Source organism: Pteronotus mesoamericanus, unplaced genomic scaffold (genome assembly GCF_021234165.1).
Source record: "Pteronotus mesoamericanus isolate MK-2021 breed Mesoamerican mustached bat unplaced genomic scaffold, CSHL_Meso_final scaffold_651, whole genome shotgun sequence".
NCBI classification, from domain to species: domain Eukaryota; kingdom Metazoa; phylum Chordata; class Mammalia; order Chiroptera; family Mormoopidae; genus Pteronotus; species Pteronotus mesoamericanus.
Window position 1 is genome coordinate 31,869,814 of NW_026555325.1, and position 27,742 is coordinate 31,897,555.

The following is a 27,742-nucleotide window of genomic DNA, read 5'->3' on the forward strand; positions in this document are numbered from 1 at the left end:
CCTAGGAGTTAAGCAGTGGTTTCTTCTCCGTGCCATCTTTCCCCACGGCAGCCTGGCTCTCCTGAGCTCTCAGGCAGATAGGTCTACATGAACTGGCAGTCAGTGCAATAGTAGCCACCACACGGGAGCCCCTAAGGCCAACACCGGTAGCCTCTTGTTCTTTTGTCTTCCTTTTATCTCCTCTCTTATTATCCCTCTCACTCTTACTAGCCATTTGAAAGTATGAAAGTATGAACTACGTATGAGCCGGGGGAGGTTGGTGGTGGTAGAGCTGAGTAAGTCTATTAGACATCAGAAACAAAGTGTTACAGTGAAATAATGAGGCTGACCAAAGAGGCATTTTTAAATAGAGAATCACAAACAGCTTTCCAGGCCTGCCAACGCCACTAGAAAGAGTGTAGCTTTCTTAAATGACTGGAGGGTAGACAAGACTTAATTATATTACAAAGTCTCTCTCTGATTTTTAAAGAAAAGCACACTCATCAGTTTAGTTACATCTCACCTTGGTGTCTGATGGCTAACCCATTTCTGAGGGAGATCAAGTAGTGTTATTTGGCTGGATAAAAAGAGTCAGCAATCTCCATGTATCCTTTAGCTTGACTTGTTTTGGTCCAGCGTTTTTTATTTTGTCAGCTCACTTTACATACACTTTCCCAAAGAGATGAGACCCCATACTTCTATCCCTAAAGCCCAGAATAGTGTTGTTCCTCAATGGAAAATACGTGAATGTGTCATAATAGCAACTCCTATCGGCTATAAAACTAAAGCATCACCTGGTCAGAGAAACATGGGCTCTTTTTTAAATTTTATTTTGCAATTACAGTTTACATTCAATATTATTTTGTATTAGTTTCAGGTGTACAGCATAGTGGTTAAACAATTATATACTTTACAGAATAGTCCCCCCAATATGTCTAGTACCCGCTTGGTACCACACACAGTTATTACAATATTATTGACTATAAACCCTATGTTTTGTATCCCCATGACTATTTTGTAACTACAATTTTGTACTTCTTAACCCCTTTGCCTTTTTCACACAGCCCCCCCTTACCCTCTGGCAACTAAGTGTCGGTTCCCTGTTCTGTGCATCTGTTTCTATTTTATTTGTTCATTTATTTTGTTCCTTAGATGCCACATATAATGAAATCTTATGTTATTTGTCTTTCTCTGTCTGACTTATTTCACTTAACATAATACCCTCTAGGTCTATCCATGCTGTAGCAAATGGCAACAATTTCATTGTTTTTATGAATGAGTCATAATATATGTAGTGATGGACACTTGGGCTGCTTCCATATCTTGGCTACTGCAAATAACACTGCAATGAACATAGGAGTGTGTATTGTCTTTCAAATTAGTGTTTTGAGTTTCTTGGGATATGTTCCCAGAAGTGGAATCACTGGGTCATAGGGCAGTTCCATTTTTAAGTTTTTTTGAGGAACCTCTGAACTGTTTTCCACCCTGGCTGCACCAATCTGCATTCCCACCAACAGGGCATGAGGGTCCCCCTTTCTCTACTCCCCCATCAACACTTGTGGGTTTATTGATGACAACCATTCTAGTGTGACAGGTGTGACATGATTTCTCATTGTGGTTTTAATTTGTATTTCTCTGAGGATTAGTGACATTGAGCATCTTTTCATATGTCCAGTGGCATCTGTATGTCCTCCTCGGAGACATGGCTTATTCAGGTCCTCTGCCCATTTTTTAACTGAATTGTTTGGAAGTTTTTTGATGTTGAGCTGTATGAATTTTGTATGAATTTTGGATATTAACCCTTTATTGGCTGTATCATTGGCAAATATCTTCTTCCATTTAGGGGGTTATTAGTGGTTTCCTTTGCTGTGAAAAAAAACTTTTTAGTTTGATATAGTCTCATTTGTTTATTTTTATTTTGTTTCCCTTGCCCAAAGAAATTTATCAGAAAAAATATTGCTAAAAGAAATGTCAGAGATTTTTCAGCCTGTTTTCTTCTAGGACATTTATAGTTTTGAGACTTATATTTAAGTCCTTAATCCAGTTGGAGTTTATCTTTGCATATGGTGTAAGAAGATGGCCTAGTTTCTTTTTTTAATTTTTTTGCATGTATCTGTCCACCTTTTCCAACACCATATATTGAATAGACTGTCATTACCCCATTGTATGTCTTGCCTCCTTTGTCATATATTAATTGACCATGTAGGTGTGGGTTTATTTCTGGGCTCTGAAAAATGAACTCTTATTAATCCAGAGTATGAATTCACTTAGATATTCACCCTGCAGCCATCTATCCCTGTTCCTCAGAGCAGCTTCTGGGAGTGGATATTTGTATCCATAGAGTTTATTATCTTCCAGACAGTGTGAAACCTCCTGCTGCATCTCAGGGTGTCGACCTGGCGAAGTGTCCTGAGGCTGCCATGTGAAAACAGCTCCTGGATGCTAGTTTCTAATTTAGATGCAGATACCAAAGCAATAGGGTAAACCCTGCAGGTAGCTACACATAATGGAAGATTTATTTTTAAAGAAGGTTATTGATACTAAGCCAAAATAATGAATTCCTTTTTTTAAATTTTTAAAAAAGGTTTTATTTATTTTTAGAGAAAGGGAAAAGGAGGGAGAAAGAGAAGGAGAGAAACATCAATGTGAAAGAGAGAAACATCCATCATATGTGCCCCCAACTGGGAACCTGGCCCACAACCCAAGCATGCAACCTGACCAGGAATCGGACAAACAACCTTTAGGTTTGAAGGATGATGCTCAACCCACTGAACCACACCACTCAGGGCTGAATTGTGTTTTAATAGTGAAAACATGCTAATCTAGGTACACTCCATGAAGAGATGATGATGATGGCATTTGGAGATTTCTCTACAAATTAACAAAAGACTTCTGAAAAAGGGACCAGTATATTTAGATTGTCCATGAACTGAGGCAGATGCAAATCATCCCTCAGTCACAGTAAATATGTTGACTTCCTTAATTTTTCTTTTTAACTTTTTATTATGGAAAGTTCTAAACATAAACAAAATAGAATAGTATAATGAGACCTATATACCCAACACCCAGCTTCAACTATTATCAGCTCCTGCCAATTTTGTTTCACCTTTCCCCCAGACCACCAGCCCTTCTTCTGTATTATAAGGAAGCACATCCCTGGCATAATATTATTTTATCCATAAACATTTTTTTTTTACCATCAAGGGCCCTTTAAACAAAAATAATCACAATATCATTATTACGTCCAAACCCCCACAAAGTTTACAGTTCCTTAATGTCAAATATTCAATCAGTGTTGAAATTTTCAATGTCTCATGAATGTCAGAAATGTTTTGTTTTGTTATAATTTTGAGTCAGAGCCCAAATAAATCCCTCGCATTGCAACTGCTTGATATGTCTCATAACCAAAGTAGATTTTCCCTTCCACTTCTCCTTTTCTTTCTTGAGGTTTATTTGTTCAAAAGCGTTACTTTAAAAAATTGCTCTTTCTTTCTCTCCCTCCCTGACTCTAGGGCATGTACTGCTCAACGTCATACCTGCCATCTGTTATTTTCATAGAATATAGAGTTGAAATTGAAATTTAAACTAAGTCATTTTATTTCTTGATATAAATTCTGGTATAAGATGTTGAGGGCGTAAGACTATAGCTATAAGAGAAAAATAGGGTTTTAGGAGACTTTGTGTCCTTTATATTTTAATGGAGAATGACATACCATATCACTTTTATTTGAGGGCATTTCTGTCAGTTTGTCTGTCTGTCTTCAACCATCTTTTATCTCTGTCAGGCCATGTGGTTTTGATGCATTGTCAAATAGTGTGACTGAATTTATTTATGATTCCGTTTTGTACTAAAATGAAAGGTTTGTTAAAAGTTTTCGAATGGGTATCACATGTATTTTAAAATGAATTTTAACAAAACTGTTACAGGAGACCTCATAGGTTCTGTTGACGTTGAGCAGAGCAGAGTGAAATAGGCTAGTTAAAGCTTAGGCGATGTAGGCTACACGAAGGCCTGGAATCTGGCCCCATACTTACACCAAGCGTAATATTTATACCTCTTTTATCTTTTTAAAAATCAGTGTTATTTTTGAATCTGTTGAGATTCAGAGATTCGGCTGTTTTAAGAAGTCAGAGCCCAGATGTTTTGCATGAGTCCCCATAACATGCGGGAAAGAACGGACATTCTCAGAGAGGAACCTTCAATGAGGAACATTCAAACACTAGCTTTCTGACAGTTACTTCAGAGGCAAAAGCAATTTCCACTGGAAACACAGCAGTCAGCAGATCTTTCTAACACTTGCTCTCTGTCACATACCCCTAGATAATCTATCGCGTTGACTCCTTTGGGTCAGCCGAGCCAAGCCTGCTGATGTGGGGCTGAGTTTTCCTGTGAGTGCCAAGTAGGCCAAAACTTGGCAACAGTCCTGACTTCCCTGAGAACAAGGCCTGTGAAAGCAAGCTCTGGGTCACAAAGGGCCTCAAAGTTACATAACAATAACAATTATTTTACCAACGACTCAATGAGTGAATGAGACTGTGTCCACCCCTGTTTCAAAGAGGAGATGCCAGGTCATCTCAGCAATAAATTTTGTTTAACGGTTACTCGTCTGTATATAGGCAAACACACTAACGCCTGACGTCACATCTGACTGACACAGAGCCCCAGAGAGTGACGGCAGGCCCTCAGCAGCAGCATCGCCGCGGGCACGTCCCCTGGGCTTGCATTGGCCCACAGAGCCATGCACTCTGAGGCCTGCAGCCTCTCGTCTGTTAGCAAACCTTGATGTGGGGATTAAAGGACGAAACATTTATGAGGAAAATCAGGACCACTATACTCTGATTTGTAGTTAAAAAAATAAATAAATGAGAATTTCATGTGGAAATTAATTAAGATATTGGAAAGAGTAGTAGTTTCATAATATTGGATTTTTTATTTAAAAGCATTATGCGTTAGAAACATATACATCTGGGGACATCATTCATGCTAGGAGTTTGTGTAGGGCGAGTCAAACAGATCTTCCCTCTCCATACCCTGGGGCAGTGCTCTTAGGCCCCTGGGATGCAGGCCCATCAGTGTGGCCTTGTAGAGCAGGCTTTTGCTTTGAGGACAGCTTGAAAAAGCTGGGTTCGCCTTGATGCTTGCCTGTTACTTACTTCTCTAGGTCATCCTCGATTTTTCAACCAGCTCTCCACAGGACTGGATATCATTGGATTAGCCGGTGAATGGCTCACATCAACTGCCAACACAAATATGTAAGTCCCTCATATTATTTTTATTAAACAACCATGATGTATGATTATGGCTTGTTACTTTTAAAGTGTAATCCAATGGCTCTATAATAATTTTATGAGAGTTACCCTAGCCATCTTTTCTCTTTAAACCTTTTAGGTTTATCACCATATACATCTATTAGGTTTATACTGATATAGTAGTGGGTAATTGATGAACTATTTTTTAATTGAATGGTGCAATTTAATAAAAGCATAGTTATAAGAAATAATAACTCTAGCTTTCAAATTTTGTGTGAATTCCATGTTAAAATATTCCATATTTCTTAATGATGCACATTAAGAGGTCATGTTTTAGAGTTATGACCTTGGTCAATTTACCCATCCAAGTACATCGGTCCTTACATTGCAGTTATATTTCCTTCAGAGTTAAAGCTGCCTTGAATCCACAAACTAATTTGGTCAACCTATTGCTTAGCTAAACATTCCCAAACAAAATTCAGCTGGTAGTGATACAGTATATATTCCTCTCAAAATCATTGATTGTTTTTCTGAATTTGACTTTTTTTCCATACTTGTTTGAGTAGGCAAGGCCTTTGTGTCTACGTTCCTGTAAATGTATATGAAACTGATTCTGAGGTCCTGGGGGGCGGGGTGCATGTACTACCTGGGTCTTCTGACAATCGCCTCAGTCTCCTCTATGTATGCATTACCCTCTTGGAGACGAGGACAGGCGATGAGGGGACGGAGTGTCGTCACGGCCTGCTGAGTACTGTCTCTCCTCGCAACACTGTGATCATGTTTTACCACTATCTATACGCCCAGACAAGGGTGCCACATTGTTTAAGGATCCAGGAGAAATAATAAAACAAGTTTCTCCCAATAATTTTAAAATAACTACATAAGGATTATATGGGTTTTAGTGACTGTGGAAATATTGAGAAAACCACCTTTTAAGTTCATGGTAAAGTAGATTTGAAAAATAAGTTTAGGGTAGTATTATTTAAAATGAGTAATTCCTTTTGACATCAAGATAGAATGTAAGTTATTAAAGTTGAAAGTATTCTATTTTTCTTCAGCAAACTACTCCTAGCCATAGAATCTGCAAGAGCATTTTAAAATTACTTACAGAGTCTTGAGTGTTCCAAAAAGGTCTTTAATGCTGTGACTCAGAATACTTTACTTATAGAAAAGTTTATATTAATTAAGGGTTCTTGCTATGTTTGCTAATTTAAAACAATGACAAATTTTTCAAAGCAGATGTGACAAGTGAACCCTTTCACACTAAAAGGCGTAAAAGATTAAGTTGATTGAAATAAAAAATGTTTTTCATGCTCCCTGCTTGCAAGTCATGGTTAACTTCACGGAGTGTCCCTGTTGGACCCTGGAGGCTGCGAAGGGCGGAGAGGAATCCGGGTCAACAATACAGTGGCTTAGATAGTCTCCTCAAACAAAAAACTTGCCTTTGCAGTTTTTGCTATAGTGTAATTTGTGAGATAAAAACATATCAGCAAGCACAGACATTGTAACATACTAATTATAACTTGAAGAGACACTAATGCTTAATTGGAGCGTCTCACATTAAGGAACAATTTTAATTAGAAAGTACAGTTTTTAAAAAACTTAATTATTTAGTGAATAAATGAGAAAAATAGAGTAAAAGATACATCTCTGTTAAGGCCCAAATACCCTTATAAATATAGGCCCTGCATTCACCCAGCACCTTTAAGTGTGTATTCTACAGGCTTCTCAGCTGCAATTTCCTAATATATATATAATGTATATTATATGTGTGTGTGTGTGTGTGTGTGTATCCCAATCTCAATATAAATAAAAGGAACCCACCCCTTTGAACTGTTTATGACCAAATATTCTCCTAAATGCTTTTCTTCAACCAGAAAGTTCTCACAAACTCTCCTTCTTTCTTTGTATGTGTTCATAAAAATCAAAGTTCCTTATTCTTTCCTTACCTCAGCTCAGCCATGAAACACTAAAAATGTCCCAGCCATCTGAGGTCAAGGCCAGTCCAACTAAATGGCACATAGTAATTGCAGCTGTACTGAACAATGGATATTTATAAAATATGATCCGATTCCAACAGATCGATAGAGAAGGTGATTTAAAATAGTGAAATAGTTTCTGTCAGTTCTGGAGACAAGGCATTGTCTGAAGAAGTAATAACTATTATCTAGAAATTGTTCTAAGCCAGTTCCCCTGGAAGACCGTGAAATGTGGCAGACCTGTCAGGAGCTTATGCAGAAACGTGCTCCTTGTGAGAGTTTCTTCTCCAGCTGGGAACGGTGTTCAGCATATGCCTAAGAAAGAATGGCAAAAGGCTCTTGATTTGGCAGAGCTGAGTTTATTGACACACTCATTTTTTTTTTGACCTGCACTATAATTAAGTTTGGGTGGCATGAGTAATAGGAAGATATTCCTCAGGATAATATTTATTGTTATCCTCACCTGAGGACATGCTTACTGATTCTAGAGAGAGGGGAAGAAGGGAGGGAGAGAGAGAGAGAGACAATCATCAATGCGAGAGAGAAACATTGATCAGTTGCCTCTCGGATGTGCCCCGTAACTAGGAACTGAACCCACAACCTAGGTATGTGCCCCAATCAGGAATCAAATCCATGACCTTGAGGTTTATAGGGCAACATTCCAGCCAACTGAGCCACACTGACCAGGGCTCGGTGTAATATTTTTAAAAGAAATGTCCAATATCCTAATTCAAGTGGCACAGTATTAAGTATCTGGCCGTTAGAATGAAAAGAACATTTATGCTCATGCATTTATACATGCCTGTGCATATGTATTTGAGACATATTTTTCCAAGCAAGGACCCAGTGAAGATCCTAAGAAAATGTCGCGTCTGTAGTCTCCATGGCATGTACAGTTCTTTTCTTCCAAATTGGGGCCACCAGGCACAACGGTGCAGGTTGAGCAGTACCCAAATGTAAGCAACAGCCTTCCCACAAGTAACTGAGCACAATTCATAATCTTTATGGCAAGATCTATCACAGCCCTTTGTTATGAGGTTATGATTTCAACTACCTAGTGCTTTATTTTCATAGAAATTACTCAGGAGAAATTTTCTATGGAGTTATCAGTCATTTTATACTACGGGGCAGGTTGTCAGAGAGGAGCCTGCAACAAGCAGTTTGCATTTGTCATAGAAAAGCAGCTGTGATATAAAGGACGTGGAATTCTGACTCTGAAATATACTACCTGGGAGATCCTAAAACAAATCACTGAATCTCTCTGAACCTCGGTGTCTTCTTCAGGGAAGTGGGGGATAATAATATTCATTTTACAGAGTCGTTCTGAAGACTAACAAAGGCACTAGTCTCAAGTGCCCAGCGTATGCAAGATGCAGTGTGCGCACACATGCGCGCACACCCCGCCCCCCGCCAAAGAAAGGCAGCACCTCCACAGGTCACTGTTGTCATTTAACACCTCTCCCTTCAGCCTCCCAGCTCTTTTGTTTCTGTCTCTCAGCATCACTGGACAACAGGGGGGCTCACTAAGTTCCCCTCAGGTGTATTAGCTTCTAAGGTGAAGACAGGCCACCTGCCACATCTGTAAAGAGGTGAAATCTAAGAGGAGTGTCAAGATGGTCAACATAAACAATCATTTCTTTCTCTCATTAAAGAAGTTTCCAGTCTGGCAGTCATCAGGCATCCAGTGTCCTTGTGCTTTTTCCATCCCTGTGGGAGCACAGGGCTCTGGCCTCACAGCCATGTTTCAGACCTCAGGAAGGTGGGAGAGTGAGGGAGGGCAGGAGGAAAAGCAAAAGGGGAACATACTCTTCTCTTCTAAGAAATTTCAGAAGCTCCACCTCTTTCCTGCAGCATCTCTTCAGAGAAAACTAAGTCCCATGGCCACACCTAGGGAGTCTAGGAAAGGCAATCTTTGATCTGGGTGAATTGCCACACCAAGATTGATACTGGTTAGCAACCCGCAGACTTTGCCACAAGAGAAATACAGCTTCTTAATCAGTGTGCCTTGGTTCTGAGTGAATCCCTCTGGAAAGGTGAGTTGAGCCACAAAAAAAACGGTTGACTCACTACCCTACTTAGAATATAGGAAGACCCAGAAGTCTCCTTCGGCGTCACTCCATGAGCCTTTTACATCTTTACTTCCAGTCCCACATTCTTGTGCTTCAACTTAGAGGTTTTTTGCAGGTTTAATTCCTTGGTCTCTGATTCAGAAATATACTCTTGTACTCCAGCTCTAGCATCTAACCATCTTCTTCTGAATCCATATTTGACCTTTGATCTCTTGACTTTATCTGCTATTGTCTGTCATTTAGGGGAGGCGTACCTAACCTGGAGTCCAGGTTGCAAGAGGGGTGTCTCCTACAATTGTATTCTAAATGATGTGCGTGTCCTCATTTTATTCCTGGGAAGAGGGATCATAGCTTGCCTAGGAATCCTAAAGGGGCCTATGACCCCAGTTAAGTGAAGAATCACTGCTGTAAGGGGAACTTCAAGGCCTTTTGTAAGGTTTTGGGTGTAGGCAGACTGCCAGTTGTAAGCATGGCCCAGGATGGGAAGGCAGGGTCACAGAAATGTCAGACACAGAGCACCGTGTCAACCCATCTGTCAGGCCTGGCTGAGGATCAACAGCCATGGACCAGCCTATCTGCTTCCAAGAGAGGATGTCAGAACTAAGGTCGTGAATCAAGATAAGCGTGGTCTCAGCTATGAAATAACTGGTCCTTCAGACCCAGGCAGGAACTGTCACACGAGACGCAGCTAAGCCAAAAACCAGAAGCTGGATTCATCCTTGTAAGCTTCTTCCTCACGGCTGAGAATGGTGTCTTATAACATCTTTGTCTCTTCAGTACATAAGATGCCACCTGAGAGAGAGTAGCCATTCAGTAAGCATTTGTTGAATGAAAGAAAGGTTTATGAACGGGGTACCTGGCACAAATAAGGAACCTGGAAAAGATAAGGTCAGATGGTTTCATGATCAAACTCTCTAGACTCTTTCTCCTAGTCTAGAGAGTAATGGCCATGCTCCTGGTCCTTAAGCAGGAAAACTAATTTTAAGAATAAACCTGGGGCCTAACTTGATTCAAATCATGAAGTAGACCACTCCCCTGGCTTCAGTCCCATCCCTTCTCCCTTCCCCATGTGGTTCCCACCTGGCCATCTAACACTGATTTGACTCCAGTCAGCTTCCATCCAGTCCTTGGTAACGTTCTGGTATTATTGTATATAATTCCACGCTCCTTGCCTATTGTGAGATTCCAGTACACACACTGCCACCAGTACCTATTCACCATGCAAACACTTTTGCCATTCCAATATTTCCAAAAATCAATGGCACTATTAACGCATTTGTTCAAGAATGGTTAGAAACACATCATGAGTTTGACTCTTGGTACAGCACAGGCTAAACCAGGAATCCTTCTCTTCTTCTTCCTTTATCAGGCCATCAGACATGAGGGAGTGTTGGTTGCTACGATGATGGGGCTCAGAGCAGAACCAAAGCATGATTGTGACCTCCAGAGGTGATGGTAACTGAATACATGATTTCCAAGGGTCTTCCTCTAAATTTCAAGGGTCCTACTAAGGAAAATGGACATATTTTCTCTCTCTCTCTCTTTTGTTTGTTTTTTTTTTTGAAACAAAATTCTTCTACCAACAGATGTATCCTGAGGATTCTCCAGGATCTTTTTGTCCTCTTTTCCAGCTGTGATTAATTTGATTGCTTTTTTTCTCCATGATTAAAACTTAGTACCTTCACCTGTGTCTCATATACAACAATTGTTATCTCATCCTTGCAAATAGCTTTTCTAAATCATTAAGCCAGCAAGAATTCCCATTAGTCCTCAGCATTGACATTCAGCTCAAACACCTTATCCAATGATAGAGCCTCCCCATATCACTTGGCTGAGTCAATCTAGACATCTCTCCTCAGTGCGTATAGTCTGAGCCAAGCCCACAGACTCCAGGGCTTGAGAAGGTCAAGCAAAGGAAGAAAGACAAAGAGCCTCAGACTCAGTAAATATCTTTTTGTTTTCTGGCTACGTTTTCTGTGAATGCACCTTCTTTGATTTCTTTTAAGCCCTACGCTTGGCACCATGATCTTGTCTCAATGACTGGTCTACCAGACTGTGCTCTGTTTGGAACTGATTTGGGAATAGTATGGCTTGCTACTTTTAAATCAGTTTGTTAGAAGACAAAGGTAACCTATCAGGATACCTAATGCCCACTGTTAGCTGTTTATGCCAGTTGACCATCTTCTTGTTTTTTATAATTGGTAATTAGAAAATCATCACTTATAATTATTCTTGACAGATATCGACTTTGGAGAACTGTAGAAACATAGCTGTGCTTGGGGATTATCAGTAGAAAAACCATGTAGATAATTATATGAAGATCTTTGAAACCTGGGTCAATATTTCCAATTATCCTCACAGTTAGCTTCCAGATGTTTTACATTGTTTTTAAAAGGTGGAGTTTGGCTCTGGGTTTTATAGATTCTACAAGTGTGAAATTGGCAGTCATTTTTTTTAATGTTGCAAACCAATTTTATATAAAACTTAGAATAAAGTTTTTTCAATTAACATTTGCATCATTCTACAATCTAAGAGGTGAAGGGGACCCAGAAAAGTAATTTTCTTTCATTCTCTTTCTTTCAGTGGACTACATCTAAGACATCCCATTTAGATGAGATTCTGTTTTGGTGGTAAAGGGTCAGAGAGCAGGCACTTCCACCTCCTCTTTTGGTAACCCAGGCTGGTTTCTGACATTTTATGACTGGCGACTGAATGCATTTCTAGGAAATGAATTGTTTTAGTGGTTTCGAACCTCTTTTTTTTTTTTTTTAGATCCCAAGTACAAATACTAAACCAGTCATCTGTGTTCCCCAAATAAGTGGTTGACTTCTTTATTTTCACTCATTTTTACCACTTTTCCAGGTTTACTTATGAAATTGCTCCAGTGTTTGTCCTCATGGAGCAAATAACGCTTAAGAAGATGAGAGAGATAGTTGGATGGTCAAATAAAGATGGTGATGGGATATTTTCTCCTGGTAAGTTTCTATTCTCTTTCCCTGACACTCCTCCAAGTTTGTAGTATGAATCCTTAGGACCCTTTTCAGAATACTAGACACAGAGTGAGTACACAGAAGAATAATGACCTTTAAAAATACCATTTTTCTATACTCTACCTTTCCGTCTTTGTCAAGGTGAAGGCTAGCAAGAATGCTGCATTCTATGTGTACTAACCAACAAAGGCTAAGCCTAACCTGTGTAAACTGACAAAGGCTATGTCTAAATTATGCTAAACAACTCCAGTTTGTCAACAGTAGTTGGATTAAACTGAGGATCAGTGAATCAAGATTATCAATTGACTAATCGATTTCTGCAAAAATAGTGCATCTACTTTGAATTTCTAATTTGATGTAGATCGGATAAGAATTTTTTAAAAAAAGAACAGATGTTCTTGGTGTTAGGAAGGAGTTTAGGATAGTGTCAGAGATAGTGTAATTGTGTACAAGGGGAAAAGAAGAAATTGTCCAGGGAATTCAAGCCAACCACGAGTTTGCCTGTTTAATTGTCAGGTGATTGATGCAAAACTGATTAGTTTGTGTTGGCCAGATATACCTAGTTATTTCGATTCTCCTGAGTCCTTTGAGGAGAGTATCCAAACAATATCACTGTTTCTTTTGGGGGGCTCCATTATTCTCTCTTTCTCTGTCTTTCTGACTCAGGGAACAAATTCATCTTTGTTCAGTAAATAGATTGAGCAGAATGTGGAAGCAGGGCTCTGGCCGGCTAGTCCAGCTGGTTAGAACATCATCCTGATACTCCAAGGTTGCAGGTTCGATCACCAGTCAGGGTACATATAAGAATCAACTAGTGAATGCATAAATAAGTGGAACAAATCAATGTTTCTCTCTTTCTCTTTTTTCCTCTCTGTAAAAATAAATTAATTAATTTAAAAAATAAAGCAGAAGCAGAGAAGTTGTAACTCACCCATCTCTTTATAGCCAGTGCCACCTCTTATGTCTAGGCTGTAGGCAGGGCAGGCCCTGGAGTACGTGACTCAGGTCCAGCCAAACCACCCAGGTGGCTTTGGTGATGAGTGTGGCTGCTGTGTTCCCAGGGCAAAGGGACCAGAGGGGAAAGCCCTGGCAATAGGAAGCCATCAAAACCTATCAAGATACTGTCCTTCCCCTTTCTGACCTCCCTTGTCTCTTGAGACACCAGCTTAGCCTTTGCTGTTAGAAACAATAATGAAGGAGCTCCAACACCTCCCAATGTGTCTGCTTGCCGATAGGGGGAGCCATATCCAACATGTACAGCATCATGGCTGCTCGCTACAAGCACTTCCCGGAAGTTAAGACAAAGGGCATGGCGGCCGTGCCCAAATTGGTCCTCTTCACCTCAGAACATGTGAGTCTGGTGCTCTTGCTCATGGATTGTGGTGCTTTCCAAGGGACTCTAACGTCTAACCTCAAGCCTCTGTTTGTTGCAGAGTCACTACTCCATTAAAAAGGCTGGGGCTGCACTTGGCTTTGGAACCGACAATGTGATTTTGATAAAGTGCAATGAAAGGTAGGCAGGGGAGAGTGAATATTCGGTTTTTGATGTATTAAATGTGTTCATCTGTTAAATTTGTTTTATTGTGGTTAAGGACTGACTCAGTACAGCGTGCCAAGCTGCTAATGGTCTGTTGAAAATATCCGATTAAATTACTTTTTTGCTGTGGCTGAAGTTTTTTTCATGTGCAGTCTCATTGATTTTTCATATTCATTTCTCTCCTTTTATAATAATTACAGGGGGAAGATAATTCCTGCTGATTTAGAGGCAAAAATTATTGAAGCCAAGCAAAAGGTATATACTCTATGGTACTTCTAAACTCTGGTGAATACAAATTTTAAAAAATACGTTCTTTCTGCTGTAGACAATAAAAGTCTTTGATGATGTAAGACGTTGTTTTATTGTGTTTCTAAAATTCACTCTTAAATGTTTATTTATTTCCAACTTATGAGATGATTTGACTTTAAAGCTATGTCTACAGTATATCAATGTTTTTTGAAAAATGAATAATTCAGTCATTAAACCACTTGCCCAGTGTTAATTGTGCCAAATGATTGGTTACATGTACTTCAATAAATCCACTGCCCAAGCACCATGAAGATACAGCCTATTCAAGTTTTCACTTGCTACTTGTTAGGTATAACCTTATTTTAACAAATGTCATTTTAGCTTAGGATTCTGTTTTAAACAATGCTTCCATGCCCTGGCAGATGGCCCATGATACTTGGTGAATCAGCCTCAGTAAAGTCTATTAAATGAAAAAATCTCATAGAACAGATGTATCCACAAGACACTGCCAGGTACTTGTCAGGCCATTTACCAACTCGTTTTGGCTACATTCTTCACCTCCTTCTCTAACAGTGGTTGTTTGCTGGGGTCTCAGCAGGGGAGGCTGATGGAAATGCCATTCGGAGTGAGCAAAAGGCAGAAGTGGAGCTGAGTTTCAGCAAAACCCAGGACTCACAGGTTTCCCCCAGCCTGTCTGACTCCACTTGCCCATTTATTTCTTGTTCACATTAAAATTTTACAATGTCCACTAAGAGTGAAACAATGTACATACCAGTTTTAAATAACCAACGCTTCAGTATTATTATTACATCAGTACACCTAAAATAACACAGCTTCTAAAGTGTCCAACGTCCAGATGATATTCAGAGCTACCTGTCAGCACTTTAAACTTACTATTACTCTTTCCTGCTTTATTGTTCACCATCGAACTTGTCCATATCAAACATACTGTATATTTTGCTTATTTAATTTTGTTGGTTATCTGTCACTGCCCACTAGAATGTAAACTTCATGAGGGCAGAAATCTTCATCTGTTTCTCTCATTACTCTATTCCCCTCATCTACAACAGGGGTTGGCACATTCATGCCACTCAAAAATTATTTGTTGAATAAATTAATGAATGACTGAATGTACCAACAAAGAATACTCCCAGGTGTAGTGTCTGATACCACATCAGCTCAGCTGATCTCTAAATAAATGCTACTGCAAATCACCTACTTCCTGTGGAAAGGAAAAGGGTTAAAAAAGGCTAATCAGCCTGTCTCTCTTGCCTTACAGGGATATGTTCCTCTTTATGTCAATGCAACTGCTGGCACGACTGTTTATGGAGCTTTTGACCCGATACAGGAGATTGCAGATATATGTGAGAAATATAACCTTTGGCTGCATGTCGATGTAAGTGCTATAACTCACAGAGCGGCCCGGCCAAGTCGGGGGTGGAAGAAGCTCTGCTTTGTGGTTCTCCCCAAGCTTCCCCCACAGCCCCCGCCAGCTCTGTCCACACCACATTAGTTCCACTCCTCTGTGATTCATTTTAGAATGTGGTCTCTTTTACCTTCCCAGGTAGCTTTTGTCTGGACAAATAGCCACAGAGAGAAATATAACTGATTTCAGAGGGAAAAAATGTAAGATACAATGTGTAGAAAGTGGCCATGAATCTGGACGCTAAGCTAGCTGCCTTCAGTCAGCCATCTATGACACTGTTCTAAAAAAAAAATGCATATCTGGTTCCTGTAGGAAAAATAAGGCAATATATGGAAGGAGATAAGAACTAAGAGATTTAGTCCCAAATTTTCCCAGGAACACAAAAAATATATTTTCACATGCTTGACTGAATGTATTTTTTTCCTTTTTCTCACTCCATTCTCTTATGGATGTAACTTCTCACAACTGGACAGTTGGGTAGCCTGTGGTGCTATTGAACAATTAACTAACAAAGGTGATCCTTGTGTCATCTGGTGTCCCTAGCTATTCCTTAAACGTATGCATCAGGGCACCCACAAAAACATATTGATGTTGCAGACGCTGCAGTGGGACATCCACGTTTGGCAGGGCTGCTACTTCCTGAGTTTGCAGAGGCCTGTAGGATTCTACCCTCCAGAGAGACAGATAACAGGCTCTAGGCCTTGGTGTCACTTCCAGAGCCACCCCGCGCGAGGTCACTGAGTGTCTTCTGCTCTTCGAGAGTACTTGTAGGCTCTGGGTGTTGGCACCATAGGCTCAGACAAGATTTGCCCGTATCACTCATAGCTACTCTCACTTCAACCAGGAGGAACTTTTGAAGAAAGGACAAATGATGAATTATAACTGCCACTGGTTGAACAATCAGTATGGGTTCCTTTTGTCAAAGAAGCTTATGTTTTGTGACCATTTACTTTCTTATGTTTTAGTAGATGTGTGGGGTGACTGGGTTGGATTCTCAAACGTCGCTGCTCTCCCCTCCCCCTTTCTGTGTCCTCACAGGCTGCCTGGGGTGGTGGGCTACTCATGTCCAGGAAGCACCGCCATAAACTCAGTGGCATAGAGAGGTAAGGGCCAGAGTCCGGGGCCTCCTTCCATTCAGACCATCAAACAAGCCATACCATTGAGTGTGCTGATGTCTCCAATATCTTATTTCAATCTGGCTGAGCTTACTCTTGCTCAATAGGCATTTATTGAGCATGTTTGGTATGCTAGGCACTGGGAAATCAAAAATAATTGATTTCTCAGTCAAATGAATCCTCACCTGAAAGAGTTAACAATTGAGAGAGAGAGAGAGAGAGAGAGAGAGAAATAAACAAATACTTAAGCCCTATGTGATAAACACAACCATGGATGTGATTGCTGGATGCCCAGGAAGAAAAGAAGGGGAACCAAGCAGTGGAGAGATTTGGAAGCTAAATGAGAGTTTGCCAAGCGCACAGGAAGGGGCACTGATTCATTTAACCCCCCTTTCTCAATAAGTTTACTGCTGGGAAAAGGGAAGGCACTCAGCTCATCCAACTTAATTTTCTTGTTCACCATTCACGTTCTGTGGGTGTGCTAAGCCAAATATGATTTTGACCTGACTCCAATGTATTGATCCCAATTGATCCCACTGATTCAGCAAATATTTACTGAGCACCTGTCACAAGCCAGGCCGGCCTGAATGCAGTACCCGCCTTCAGTCCAGCCACCTGTGGCACTTTTCTAAGAAATGCGTACCTGGTACATGTAGGAAAAATAAGGCAGTATATAGACAGTGTCACCCACTAAGAGATTTACCCTCCCGAAGCTTACATTCCAGTGGGTTGGATGTACATAAACCAAGAGATAGTTCATCTCTCTCACAGTAAAGAAAAATAAAACAGGGTTAGATAACAATGAGTGCCGAGGCACGCTCTTCGAGACAAGGTAGTCAGAGGCCTTTCTGAGGAGGTGACATTCAGCAGATACTGGGGTAGTGGGAGACAGGAAGCAAGGGTACAGGGAAGAGTTTTCTAGGTGGTGGGAAGGACAAATGCCAAGGCCGTGAGGCAGGACTGTCTCGGCAAGGTGGAGGGCCGTCAGAGGCCAGTGTGCAGGGGGCAGCGAGACATAGCTGGGGAGGGGACTGGGAGCAGGCGCACCAGTGCCTTCTCTCACGCAAGGGGCTCCGGCCCGAGGGTTGGTTATCTCTGCTGTGGCTCTTGCCTTCTGGCTCAGTTTTGAAAGGCCAATGGCAAGGTGAGTGGGACCAACCCTTTCCAGCATCGTTATTTGGCTCTATAATTTGGAGGATAATATATTAAATACAGATGAGCCAGTTCAACTGTACTTTAGAGCTCTTGGGCAATTTTCATTTTCCCTCTTTGAGTATAGGGAAACTGGAAACATTTTGCAGTAGCCTTTTACTTATCTAACATTTTAAAACACATATGTCTTCTGAAGGAAATTGAATCCGTATCCTATCTTTTTACTTTCCATTTGTAGCGGCAAAGGACCATTTACTTCAGACCCTTAGGACATTCAAAAAGCACTTAATGTAAGAGATCTAAATATACTTTTTAATAACTCAGTGGTGATAGCTATGAGAAAATTGATTAAATCTACTACCTTTAAAATATGGCTCGACACACTACTGCATTTTAATGAATAAGCATTTAGTCAACTTTTCTTAGAACTTTTCATAGGTCTCTTTTACAAAGGTTTTCTTTATTATACACTTAGGGGGACAGGACTTCAGTCCTTTCTTATTTTTTTTAAAAAAGATTTTATTTATTTTTAGAGAGAGGGGAAGGGAGAAAAAAAGGGAGGGAGAGAAACATCAATGTGAGAGAGAAACATAGATCGGTTGCCTCTTGCACACGCTCCGACAGGGGACCGAACCCACAACCCAGGCATGTGCTCTGACCAGGAATTGCATCAGCAACCTTTTACTTTAAGGAATGATGCTCAACCGACTGAGCCACACCAGTCAGGCTCTCTTTTATCTTTGAAACACAGTGCACACCCTATCGTCACATATACACTAAATTATTTTCCTTCTAAAGGACCTAGGCAAGATGAAAAGGTTAAAAATTCACAGCAAGGATTTAGCTCTAGGGAGCAGAGTCTGTATAATTCAGAGCCAATTGCTGTGTCTGGGGAAAACATCCTTCACAGGTATTAAAGCACCTAGCCCAGCTGTGGGCCAGGCCATTGGGAAGGAGTCTAAACCACTGAAGCAAGTTACCCAAGTTTTAATCATCATGCATTCTACTTAGTGGTTTCCATAATGTCCTAGCTAGTGTGCTGCTTAACCATTTAATTGTGTCTGACAGAGTAATGGGGTTGCTAGGAGACCATGCTTGTTAAGCTATAGTTGCAGCCTAAACTGGCAACGTCATGTTCATTTAGCATTTAAACAAAGCTGCTAAATAGTCAAAGTCTAGAATCGTCTAAGTGATCCTTGCTTTCAAGTGTCACTCTTCATACCACCTCATAAGCAGGCCAGTCAGCACGGCCAGCCCATTTTATAAATAAGAATAGGAAGGCAGCGGCAGCAAGGGTCTGCTGCCTAGAGGGAGGCAGGCCATGGAGGGCACTGGCTCTGCAGTTCCACTCCCTGCCCGACTCTTGGCTCCAGCACTTCCTAGTGGTGACATTGAGTGATGTATTTAACCCTTTCATGCCTTGGTTTCTCCATCTAAGATAGATACTAGTTCCTACATCATAGGGTTGTTGTCAGAATTAAGTATTCCAGGCACAGTTATCAGCAATACGTATGTATTTATTAACTCATTTTCTTCTTTATTCAATTCTATGACAAATATTCCCCATTTTACAGATGGGAAAACCAAGTCACAAAGGAGTTACTTAACTTGCCCAAACTAGCAAATGTCAGAACCAGGATTCAGATTCGGACAGTTTGGCTCCGAACTCCTGAGTTGTTCATCACGGTGCCACACTGGCATAACATAAGCCTGTAAAGCTCTCAGAATAAGAGGACATGAAAGTTCTTCATACATGGTAGCCTTTACTAATAGCGGTTGTTTAGAAGAGGCAGTCTGCAACTTAGCACCCTGACGCTGCCTGCAAAACAACTGTTTACCACTTGGCAGTCACTTTAGGGGAATAGACACCAAAGACATGGATTGACTTGGGTTGCGCTGGGTGGTGTTTTCCTTAGAGGACAGTCGCCTCTTGCTGATTCGTGCTCGTCTCCTCAGAGCATCATGTGTTTCTTCCAGGGCCAACTCAGTGACCTGGAACCCTCACAAGATGATGGGTGTGCTGTTGCAATGCTCTGCCATTCTCGTCAAGGAAAAGGTCTGCACTCCCTCTAGAGATGAGCCAGTGGCCTGTGTATCCTTTAGAAGGCACAAGAGGGAAAAGCATGGGGTCTTTTTATAGTGCTAGGTGACAAACTCATAAGAAGGACTGCCCCCTAAGGACTGTCTGTCACTGCTGTTGTCTCCTGCCCTTACCTGTCAGTCATCAGCAAACCGCATGCCTCGTCTAGGCTCTTGCCTGCTGCTGCCCTTCTTTCTCCTTCGGTGCTCAGGGCCCTGTCAGTGACAGGAACTGTAAGGGCAGCGTTTCATTTCACGTTTCTCACGTTTGTACAAATAAAAGTGAAAGCAGGCAGGGTACCAACTCTCACCTCAGAACAAAAGAGTGGTCACTGGAACATACTTTAGCTTCTTAGCATGAATTCAGGGTCCCAAGAGCTGAAAAAGAGTTGACCTTTATGTGTTACGAATGTCAAATCAGACTGAAAGGAGCTGTTGACCCAGAAGCTTCTGTAAATGAGTCAGTAGTGTATTCCCTTCTATGAGCATCTAATAAGGGGACCCTGCCCTCAGACACTGTTGCTCCAGGGAAACGTTTGCACCGGAGGCGTTCCTAAAAGTCTGTCACCAACCTGGAGGAGCCAGAGCCTGCACACGGCCTCTACTCTGCTCTGAATTAGAGTGTCTATTAACTTCATAGCAGATCCTGGAAAAGATGGGAAGACTTCTTAGTGGATGCTTTTGGGGAGGACAGTTCTTTGCAACATGAGACTGCCCCAGCCACTGCAGGAAGTTTTTCTTCCCTGCCCACTGAGTGCCATAGCACTTCCCAGTCTTGGAAACAATCAAACACCCACACACACTTCCAAATGCCCTTAGGGGGAGAGTGGAGCCCTTGTTGTTGGCACCTGAGACAAAAGATTATTTTCTAGAGTGGCAGGGGGGAAGGGGAAAAAGTTTTTCCAAGAGTTATTTTAGAGAACATCAGAACAAGCGCACGACCTCATGAGACATTAGAACAAAGTTCGCATGTGACCCCAGGTCCAGCCAGCCCTGTTGGAAAGCCATCCACATCTCTGACCAATGTATGCACATGCATGCCTGTCTTGATTTCCATGATAGGGGATACTTCAAGGATGCAACCAGATGTGTGCAGGCTACCTCTTCCAGCCAGACAAGCAATATGATGTCTCCTATGACACTGGGGACAAGGCAATTCAGTGTGGCCGCCACGTGGACATTTTCAAGTTCTGGCTGATGTGGAAAGCAAAGGTACGAGAAAGGGAATTCAGGAAATAGAGAAGAAATGTAACTTGCACAGGCTGGCTGGCAAAAAAGAGGAAAGCTATATCACAGATAATTCACTATGCATTCAATCAATATCTAAATAATTCAGTTAACTGTATTTTCTTTGCGAATGAAATCTCTTTATTTTTCATGTCCAATTCTCCCTCCCTCCATTCAATCTCCTGAGTTTGAATTACCATGAAGTTTCTCTATAACTTTCTCATACAACAACTAGAAATAATGCCAAGATATGGACTTCCACAACAATCCTTAGGGATGCTGAAATTATTTGGTGCAGATATAGAGAGAGAGAGATAAAGATAAAATTACTGCATTACTGTGTACAGAACCCTGAATTGCTTTATAAGGCCTCAAATCATGGGATGCATATGACAGTTTTAAATTCTGTTCAAATAATGGCTTTCCCTTTACTTGTAATTTATACACTATTCTAGAAAATACATATACTTTATTCTGAGAAATCCTACTGCTAGACTGCATGCTGGTTCTGCATTCATCAATCTTTCAGGTCACATTTCTGTGTCTAGGAAAAACAAAAGCAAACTATTGGAATTTTCCCCCAAAATATGGGTGAGGGATAGGATTACCATTTGACTATTTGTTTCAAAAGTACTTTTATGCAATCAAGTAAAGGCAATTTTTATTTCATGCCTGAATACCATATCAATTCTTTTTATTCACCTACTGTAAATTAATTTTAATAATCTCTATGATTGAGACTGGGTCTACCTAATACCAAAACAACAAGGCTTTCCAGTGAAATATCTAGTCAAATTTTTTTTTTCTGTAGGAAGAATTTGACAGATCATTAGTCCTTTTTCTCATTTAGCCATTTTGTCTTAATATAGAAATAGTCTGAATTTGATGTCTACCACAAAGTAATTATAGGTATTTTAAGCATATAAATAGCCATTAGTGACAAGAGAAAGAGCCCTATCATTTAGAAATATAATAACCACACTGTCTTAGTAATTTGCATCTTCATTTTGCCTAAAAATAACCCCTTGAGCCATCTGTGGCAGTTTGGCTCCCAGTGCATTGGTTGCTGAGGTGGGGCCCTGGTGTGGGCTTGCTCCCTGGGTGCAAAGTGGCCTGGGCAGGGTGCGCACCCAGCAGTGGCTGCTGCTCCGCGAGCATGGGGCTTCACCCAGGCCCGCCAGCCATCCATGAGCCAGCCTTGTGCATCTGCTCTTGTTAACACTGACCCACTCAACAGCCTCCACACTGCTGTTATTAGTCAGTCACACTGGCTTTTGAAACTCATGCTCACCCAGTCTGTCAATCGTCGGAACAATTGCAGTCTCAGGGCATGTACTGAAGCCAATGGCTTTCCCATCTGCCTGCCTGCCTGTCACCATGAAGGGACAGTACTGTCTATGTGGAAGTAGCCTTCCTGGGAGGGTGGAGGACGTGCTGGACGAGGATTTACTGCTGGGGAAGGTGGGTTCTAAAGTAGTGTTTCTCACACTCTCGGTGGTGAAGAGCCAGTTGGTTTTTTTCAACCTATCACAGATCAGTACAATGAAGATGAATTGCTAGAAAAATAAAATAAAAAACCATACAAGGTACAAGCACCAATTTTTAAAATTAGATTCAGTAGACATTAAAATTATTCTGTTAAATTGCTATAAAAGTCTCTTACTACTTAATCTCAATTTCTGTACTCATCTTCTCATGGATCGGTTACAGTTTGAAAACTGAGTAGCACCGTCATAAAGCAAACCAGAAAATAGGCTTCAGGTTCTGGCTGCAGATAACTAGCAGGGAACCAAAAGCCTGTTGAGAGTAACTGGCCTTCTTCCTAATCATCTCCAAGAATATTCTTATGTTTATTTCCAGAAGACAAGAAGAGCATAGCCTTCTCAAATACCCACCACAGGGAAATATAACCGCTCACCAACAAACTTGACTTTTCTTTTTTTAAAAACAGGGAACAGTGGGATTTGAAAATCAAATCAACAAATGCTTGGAACTGGCTGAATACCTCTATGCCAAGATTAAAAACAGAGAAGAATTTGAGATGGTTTTCAATGGTGAGGTAAGTTTTCATCATGGATTAGATGTACAGCATTTCCAGAAAATCTATTGAGGGAAGCTCCAAAAGCCGTATTTCCCTCATCACCAAAAGCCATTTCTAAATTTTCATTCTTCTGCACTATTCATTTAATTCTTTCTGTGTCTATAAACTTTTCTCCCTGTAGCATTGAGATGACTTTTCCCCTTCACTCTTTGCAGACAATAGGTCTTTCCTCGGCAGGCAGATCTGAATCCTGTATCATTTTTGGTTGGTCTTATTATTGTGTTGAACCCTCAGGATAAATTATTTCTCAGTTCCAAGAAGCTTATAGGATGGGCATATATTTATCCCCCAAGATGGGTTCAGAAATGAAGTTCCACTTTTCATAGATTCAGTATGAGGAGAGCAAGGTACAATGGTTCTGCTCCGAGTTCATACCTACACTGTGCATGATGAAGTATTTGTCACACCAGTGGAGACTGAATGCCCGCTGGGCACTAGGCCCCATGCCAGGAGCTGGGTTACGTGGTGGTGACCAAAGCAGACGGTGTCTGCCCTACTGTGGCTTACAGTTGGCTAAAAAAAAAGTTTCCATTGTTGAATGGGAGCCAGTGTTGAAAAAAAGAAACTCCACCCTTAAGTCAATATAATGTAACAACAGCTATATTCAACTTAGTCCATTTATTAGGTAGCGTAGGCTACTAGGAACACACTGGAGAATCACCAAATGAGGAAGGAAGAGGACTCCTTCCTTTGAGCAGTTCAAATCAATGATACAGTGCTCATGCATTTCACCCATAAGGCCTCACTCTGATCATTTTCACTATTTTAAACATTCTTCAGATTAAAGATGTGATGCCCCCGGCCCATTAGAGGCAGGCACAATGGTGGCAAACAGCAACTAGGGAGGAAACTGAAAACTGTAGCAAGAATACGGAAGCACTAAAAAACCTAAGAGTCTTTAAGGGAGGTGCACTAAACAGTTCAAGGCATCACGGTTAGTCTTGTCTTACAGGTGGGAACCAGTGTTAATGTTCATTATGATAATCGTGAGTCATCAAGAAAAGATTCAGTACCGGTATAATAAACTCAGTAAAATATTTAGTTATCAATAAAATACATTGTGTTTCGAGCATTTTCTAGATACAAGGCACTACAAAATAGCAAGATGGATAATACCCTTTTTTTAAAACTACCCAAATGCGATTATTTTTTAACATTTCTATGTTTTTCCTTATTTTGTTTTTTGTTCTTTTTGGTTGGAGAGAATTCCACCAAGGGTCTCGAGGGATTTGGGAGAAGCCTTCTGTCAATTTCCCCTAATTTTCTGTTTTGCTTGTATGTTTGCTTGTTTGTGAAAAATCTCTGCAGCCTGAACATACAAACGTCTGTTTCTGGTATATTCCACAAAGCCTCAGGGGCGTGCCGGATAGCCCGGAGCGACGGGAAAAGCTACACAGGGTATGGAGTCTCTCCTTTGTCTCCTCTAAACCTTTGCGTTGCCCTGACTGGTCAGAAAATCCTTACTCTAATGTGTCTTTCTAATGAGGGAGAAATAAAAATTAAAGACTCGGGGTGGTGGGGAGCCATCTTGTTATATTCTTCTTGGGTCTGGATCATCCCCTTGCTGTGGTTCAGATACCACAGGAACCTAAAGGATGTATTCCTATCCGAGGCTGGTGTTCTTTATTGAAGAAGGGGCCCTCTGCGGGGCAACTCAATCCTATGCGTATTCCTAGGAACTCCCATATTACCCTATGTCTCTTACAATATATTTTTATTAAGTTCAAGTCTGCTCTAATGCTGACTTGATCAAGTCTGATCAATTCTGATTGTTGACTTCTATCTCTAGTTTGCATATTATTGACATGTGTTAGTATATTTAATTTGTGTAATGTTTTATTCATCCAACCATTCAACAAATAGACATTGAGCACAGCCTCTGTGCCAGTCTGCATCCCAGGCAGTGTCCTGGGCTCTGGATTGTATAGAAGCCTTAATTTGTGTAGTCGCCCATAAGAGTTCTTTGTTTTTTATTTTGATTTTATTATCATCGTTCTATGACTGACTGTCAAAATTCAGTTGCACAGTACTTTCTGAGGGAAGGTAAAATTGGGCAGACTAACAGGCATTAGAGCTTAGCCACTGAAGACACCTAGCTATAAAATATTTCTTTGTCTTTATATCAGTGTAAATACAAAGAATACAAAGCAAACTGCTCTTTCTTTTTCCAACCAAGAAGCAGGTTGCATTATTAAAAGAGCAGCGTTGACATCAGTCCTGAGCTTTGTTTTGTTCCCATCCCAAGGTGGCTCCCAAAATCAAAGCCCTGATGATGGAGGCCGGCACGACCATGGTCGGCTACCAGCCGCAGGGGGACAAGGCCAACTTCTTCCGGATGGTCGTCTCCAACCCGGCCGCCACCCAGTCTGACATCGACTTCCTCATTGAGGAGATAGAGAGACTGGGCCAGGATCTGTAATCGCCCGCAGAATAGGAGCTCGTGGGGTTCCCTCTCCCCTCGGGCATTCTAGAACCACCTCTGTAAGTTGCTGAAACACTAGGCCATTTCACTGAGGGTAAACATAATATCTTGAAGAATACTGTTAAACCCTTATTTAAGCTTGTTATAGTTAGCAGGAAATAATGTTCTTTTTAAAAAGTTGCACATTAGGAGCACAGTATATATGTACAGTTATATATACCTCTCTATATATATGTATGTATAGTGAGTGTGGCTTAATCATAGATCACAGCATGTTCCCACTCCAAGACAATTAACTTTGCCTTCAGCAGTTATTGAGGGACCAAACATGCTGCCAACCAGCTCGCCCAACAACCCCAGGAAGATGTTTCTCAAGATGTCATGCTGTAGAGACCAAGGGAAATTCTGTTAGCAGGAGTTGACCTCGTTGTCATTGTTTTTCCCACCTAAAGTGATGATAGATGAGAAAAAGCACCACTCAATGACAAGAGTCACACCCTTCCCATTAGTATCCTGTTAGGGAAAAATAGAAGCAGATTCATTGTTACAGGTGTACTGTTGCTGTATTTTTAGAGATGAATTTGTGTAGATTGTGCATATCTCTGTTGTCTGACCTTAGGGGTGTCGGGGAAAACACATCGAATGATTTAAATGACTGTTGAATTGTAGGTAAATGAAATATTCGCTTATTTATATTCAGAGATTTACCATGTTAAAGAGGTGTCTTGTATTTTCTTCCCATTTGTAATGTATCTTATTTATATATTAATGCAGTAAGTTCTGAAAACTGTTTATGGTATTTTCGTGCATTTGTGAGCCAAAGAGAAAAGATTAAAATTAGTGAGACTTGTATTTATATTAGAGTGCCCTTAAAATGATTTAAACATAAGTTTACTGTCTGATACTGTACTACAGTTCTGATACTGTACATAGAGCCATATATATATGGAAATCCCATTACTTCAACAGCATCTGCTCCTCTCTTACCCTCTCTGTCTGGCTGTATGTCTGGTGTTCTCAATGCTTTTCTAGTAGCTGTTGGGTAATAAGTAGATCTCCTGTAATTTTGTAGTAGTTCATGACCAATCTCTGTGACTCGCTTAGCTCAAACCTAAGGCAACGTTTCCGAAGACCTTCTGATGATCTCAGATAAACTGACCAGGCTCACCACTGTTTTTGAGGAAAGGAAATTCACACTGTGCGTCTTAGAGTATGCAAGAAGAATATAAATAAATAAAAATATTCTCCACGGAGAATTTAAACAAAATTTTCTTCCAGTTTGTGTTTTGCACAGAGAGAGAGATTTCCAGCTACAGTTACTTGGCTCGCCACGGCCCTTTCGCTGTCCACTAGCTGAATTCAGGCGGTACTTAGGACGCTTATTAAGCTGGGACTCAACCCACTGTCGTAGGTCCCTGAGCCCCTAAGCTATAAAATCACTATGATTGTAATTGTAAAAAAATTTTCAGGTTAAGCCTGGAGAAAGAAAAGCCATCTTTTTCTCATGTTCCTAGTCACACAACACACGTTTCTTCCTCTGCACCAGGCACTGTCCTGGGACAAATTTTCCTTCTGGTGGGATCTTACATCATTTGGTGCCTGTGGTATCTGAATACCTCTAAGACTCCAGAATCACGCCGTCCTCCACCTTATGCTTGTACAGTGTCCCAATTCACCTCCTCGGAAAGTATGTTTTGGTGCTGGATCATTGGGAAATAGGGCCTATTTTCTGACATTCTATTAAGATGTAATAAGACTCCCTCCCTTTTTTGGAATACAAGGAGATCCCTATTTAGCTCAGGTAGGAACAGGTTATGAGTCATTTGTAATTAACATACTGATTGCCTGTGTAACCACTGTATTAAACAAACTGGGGTCTGCAGGGACATGATCATAAAAAGTCACTTTATTTTTTTTTTCCTCACTGTTCATTCAAATCCCCTCTGTGAGCTCATTCTTTTCATGCCCCTATTTGAATTCAGGTCAATTCCACAGCTTTTCTGGCCTCTCAGTCACAGGAACGGTCTCATTTTAGCAACTAAATGTCCAGCGCAGTGTAATAAGCAAGTCTTCACATTCATGTACAGCACAGAGTTTCTCCTCTGCCTTCACCTGGTTCTGCTTCAGACTGCAATCCCACAGTGGCAGGGGAATATGACTTTGCCAC

General features: G+C 40.9%; 1 protein-coding gene across 1 annotated transcript in view; it reads left to right on the forward strand.

The window, feature by feature from the left end:
* Positions 1-26,788, forward strand: part of GAD1 (glutamate decarboxylase 1) — a 40,318-nt gene extending 13,530 nt beyond the window's left edge. The window contains exons 6-17 of the mRNA XM_054562658.1: positions 5,142-5,232; positions 12,140-12,252; positions 13,503-13,618; positions 13,701-13,780; positions 14,005-14,059; positions 15,333-15,449; positions 16,518-16,582; positions 19,724-19,802; positions 20,888-21,037; positions 23,004-23,111; positions 24,462-24,551; positions 25,399-26,788. Coding sequence (XP_054418633.1) covers positions 5,142-5,232; positions 12,140-12,252; positions 13,503-13,618; positions 13,701-13,780; positions 14,005-14,059; positions 15,333-15,449; positions 16,518-16,582; positions 19,724-19,802; positions 20,888-21,037; positions 23,004-23,111; positions 24,462-24,551; positions 25,399-25,572 — 1,238 coding nt within the window. The 3' untranslated portion in view covers positions 25,573-26,788. The remainder of the gene's footprint in view (positions 1-5,141; positions 5,233-12,139; positions 12,253-13,502; positions 13,619-13,700; positions 13,781-14,004; positions 14,060-15,332; positions 15,450-16,517; positions 16,583-19,723; positions 19,803-20,887; positions 21,038-23,003; positions 23,112-24,461; positions 24,552-25,398) is intronic.
* The last annotated feature ends 954 nt before the right edge of the window (positions 26,789-27,742 follow it).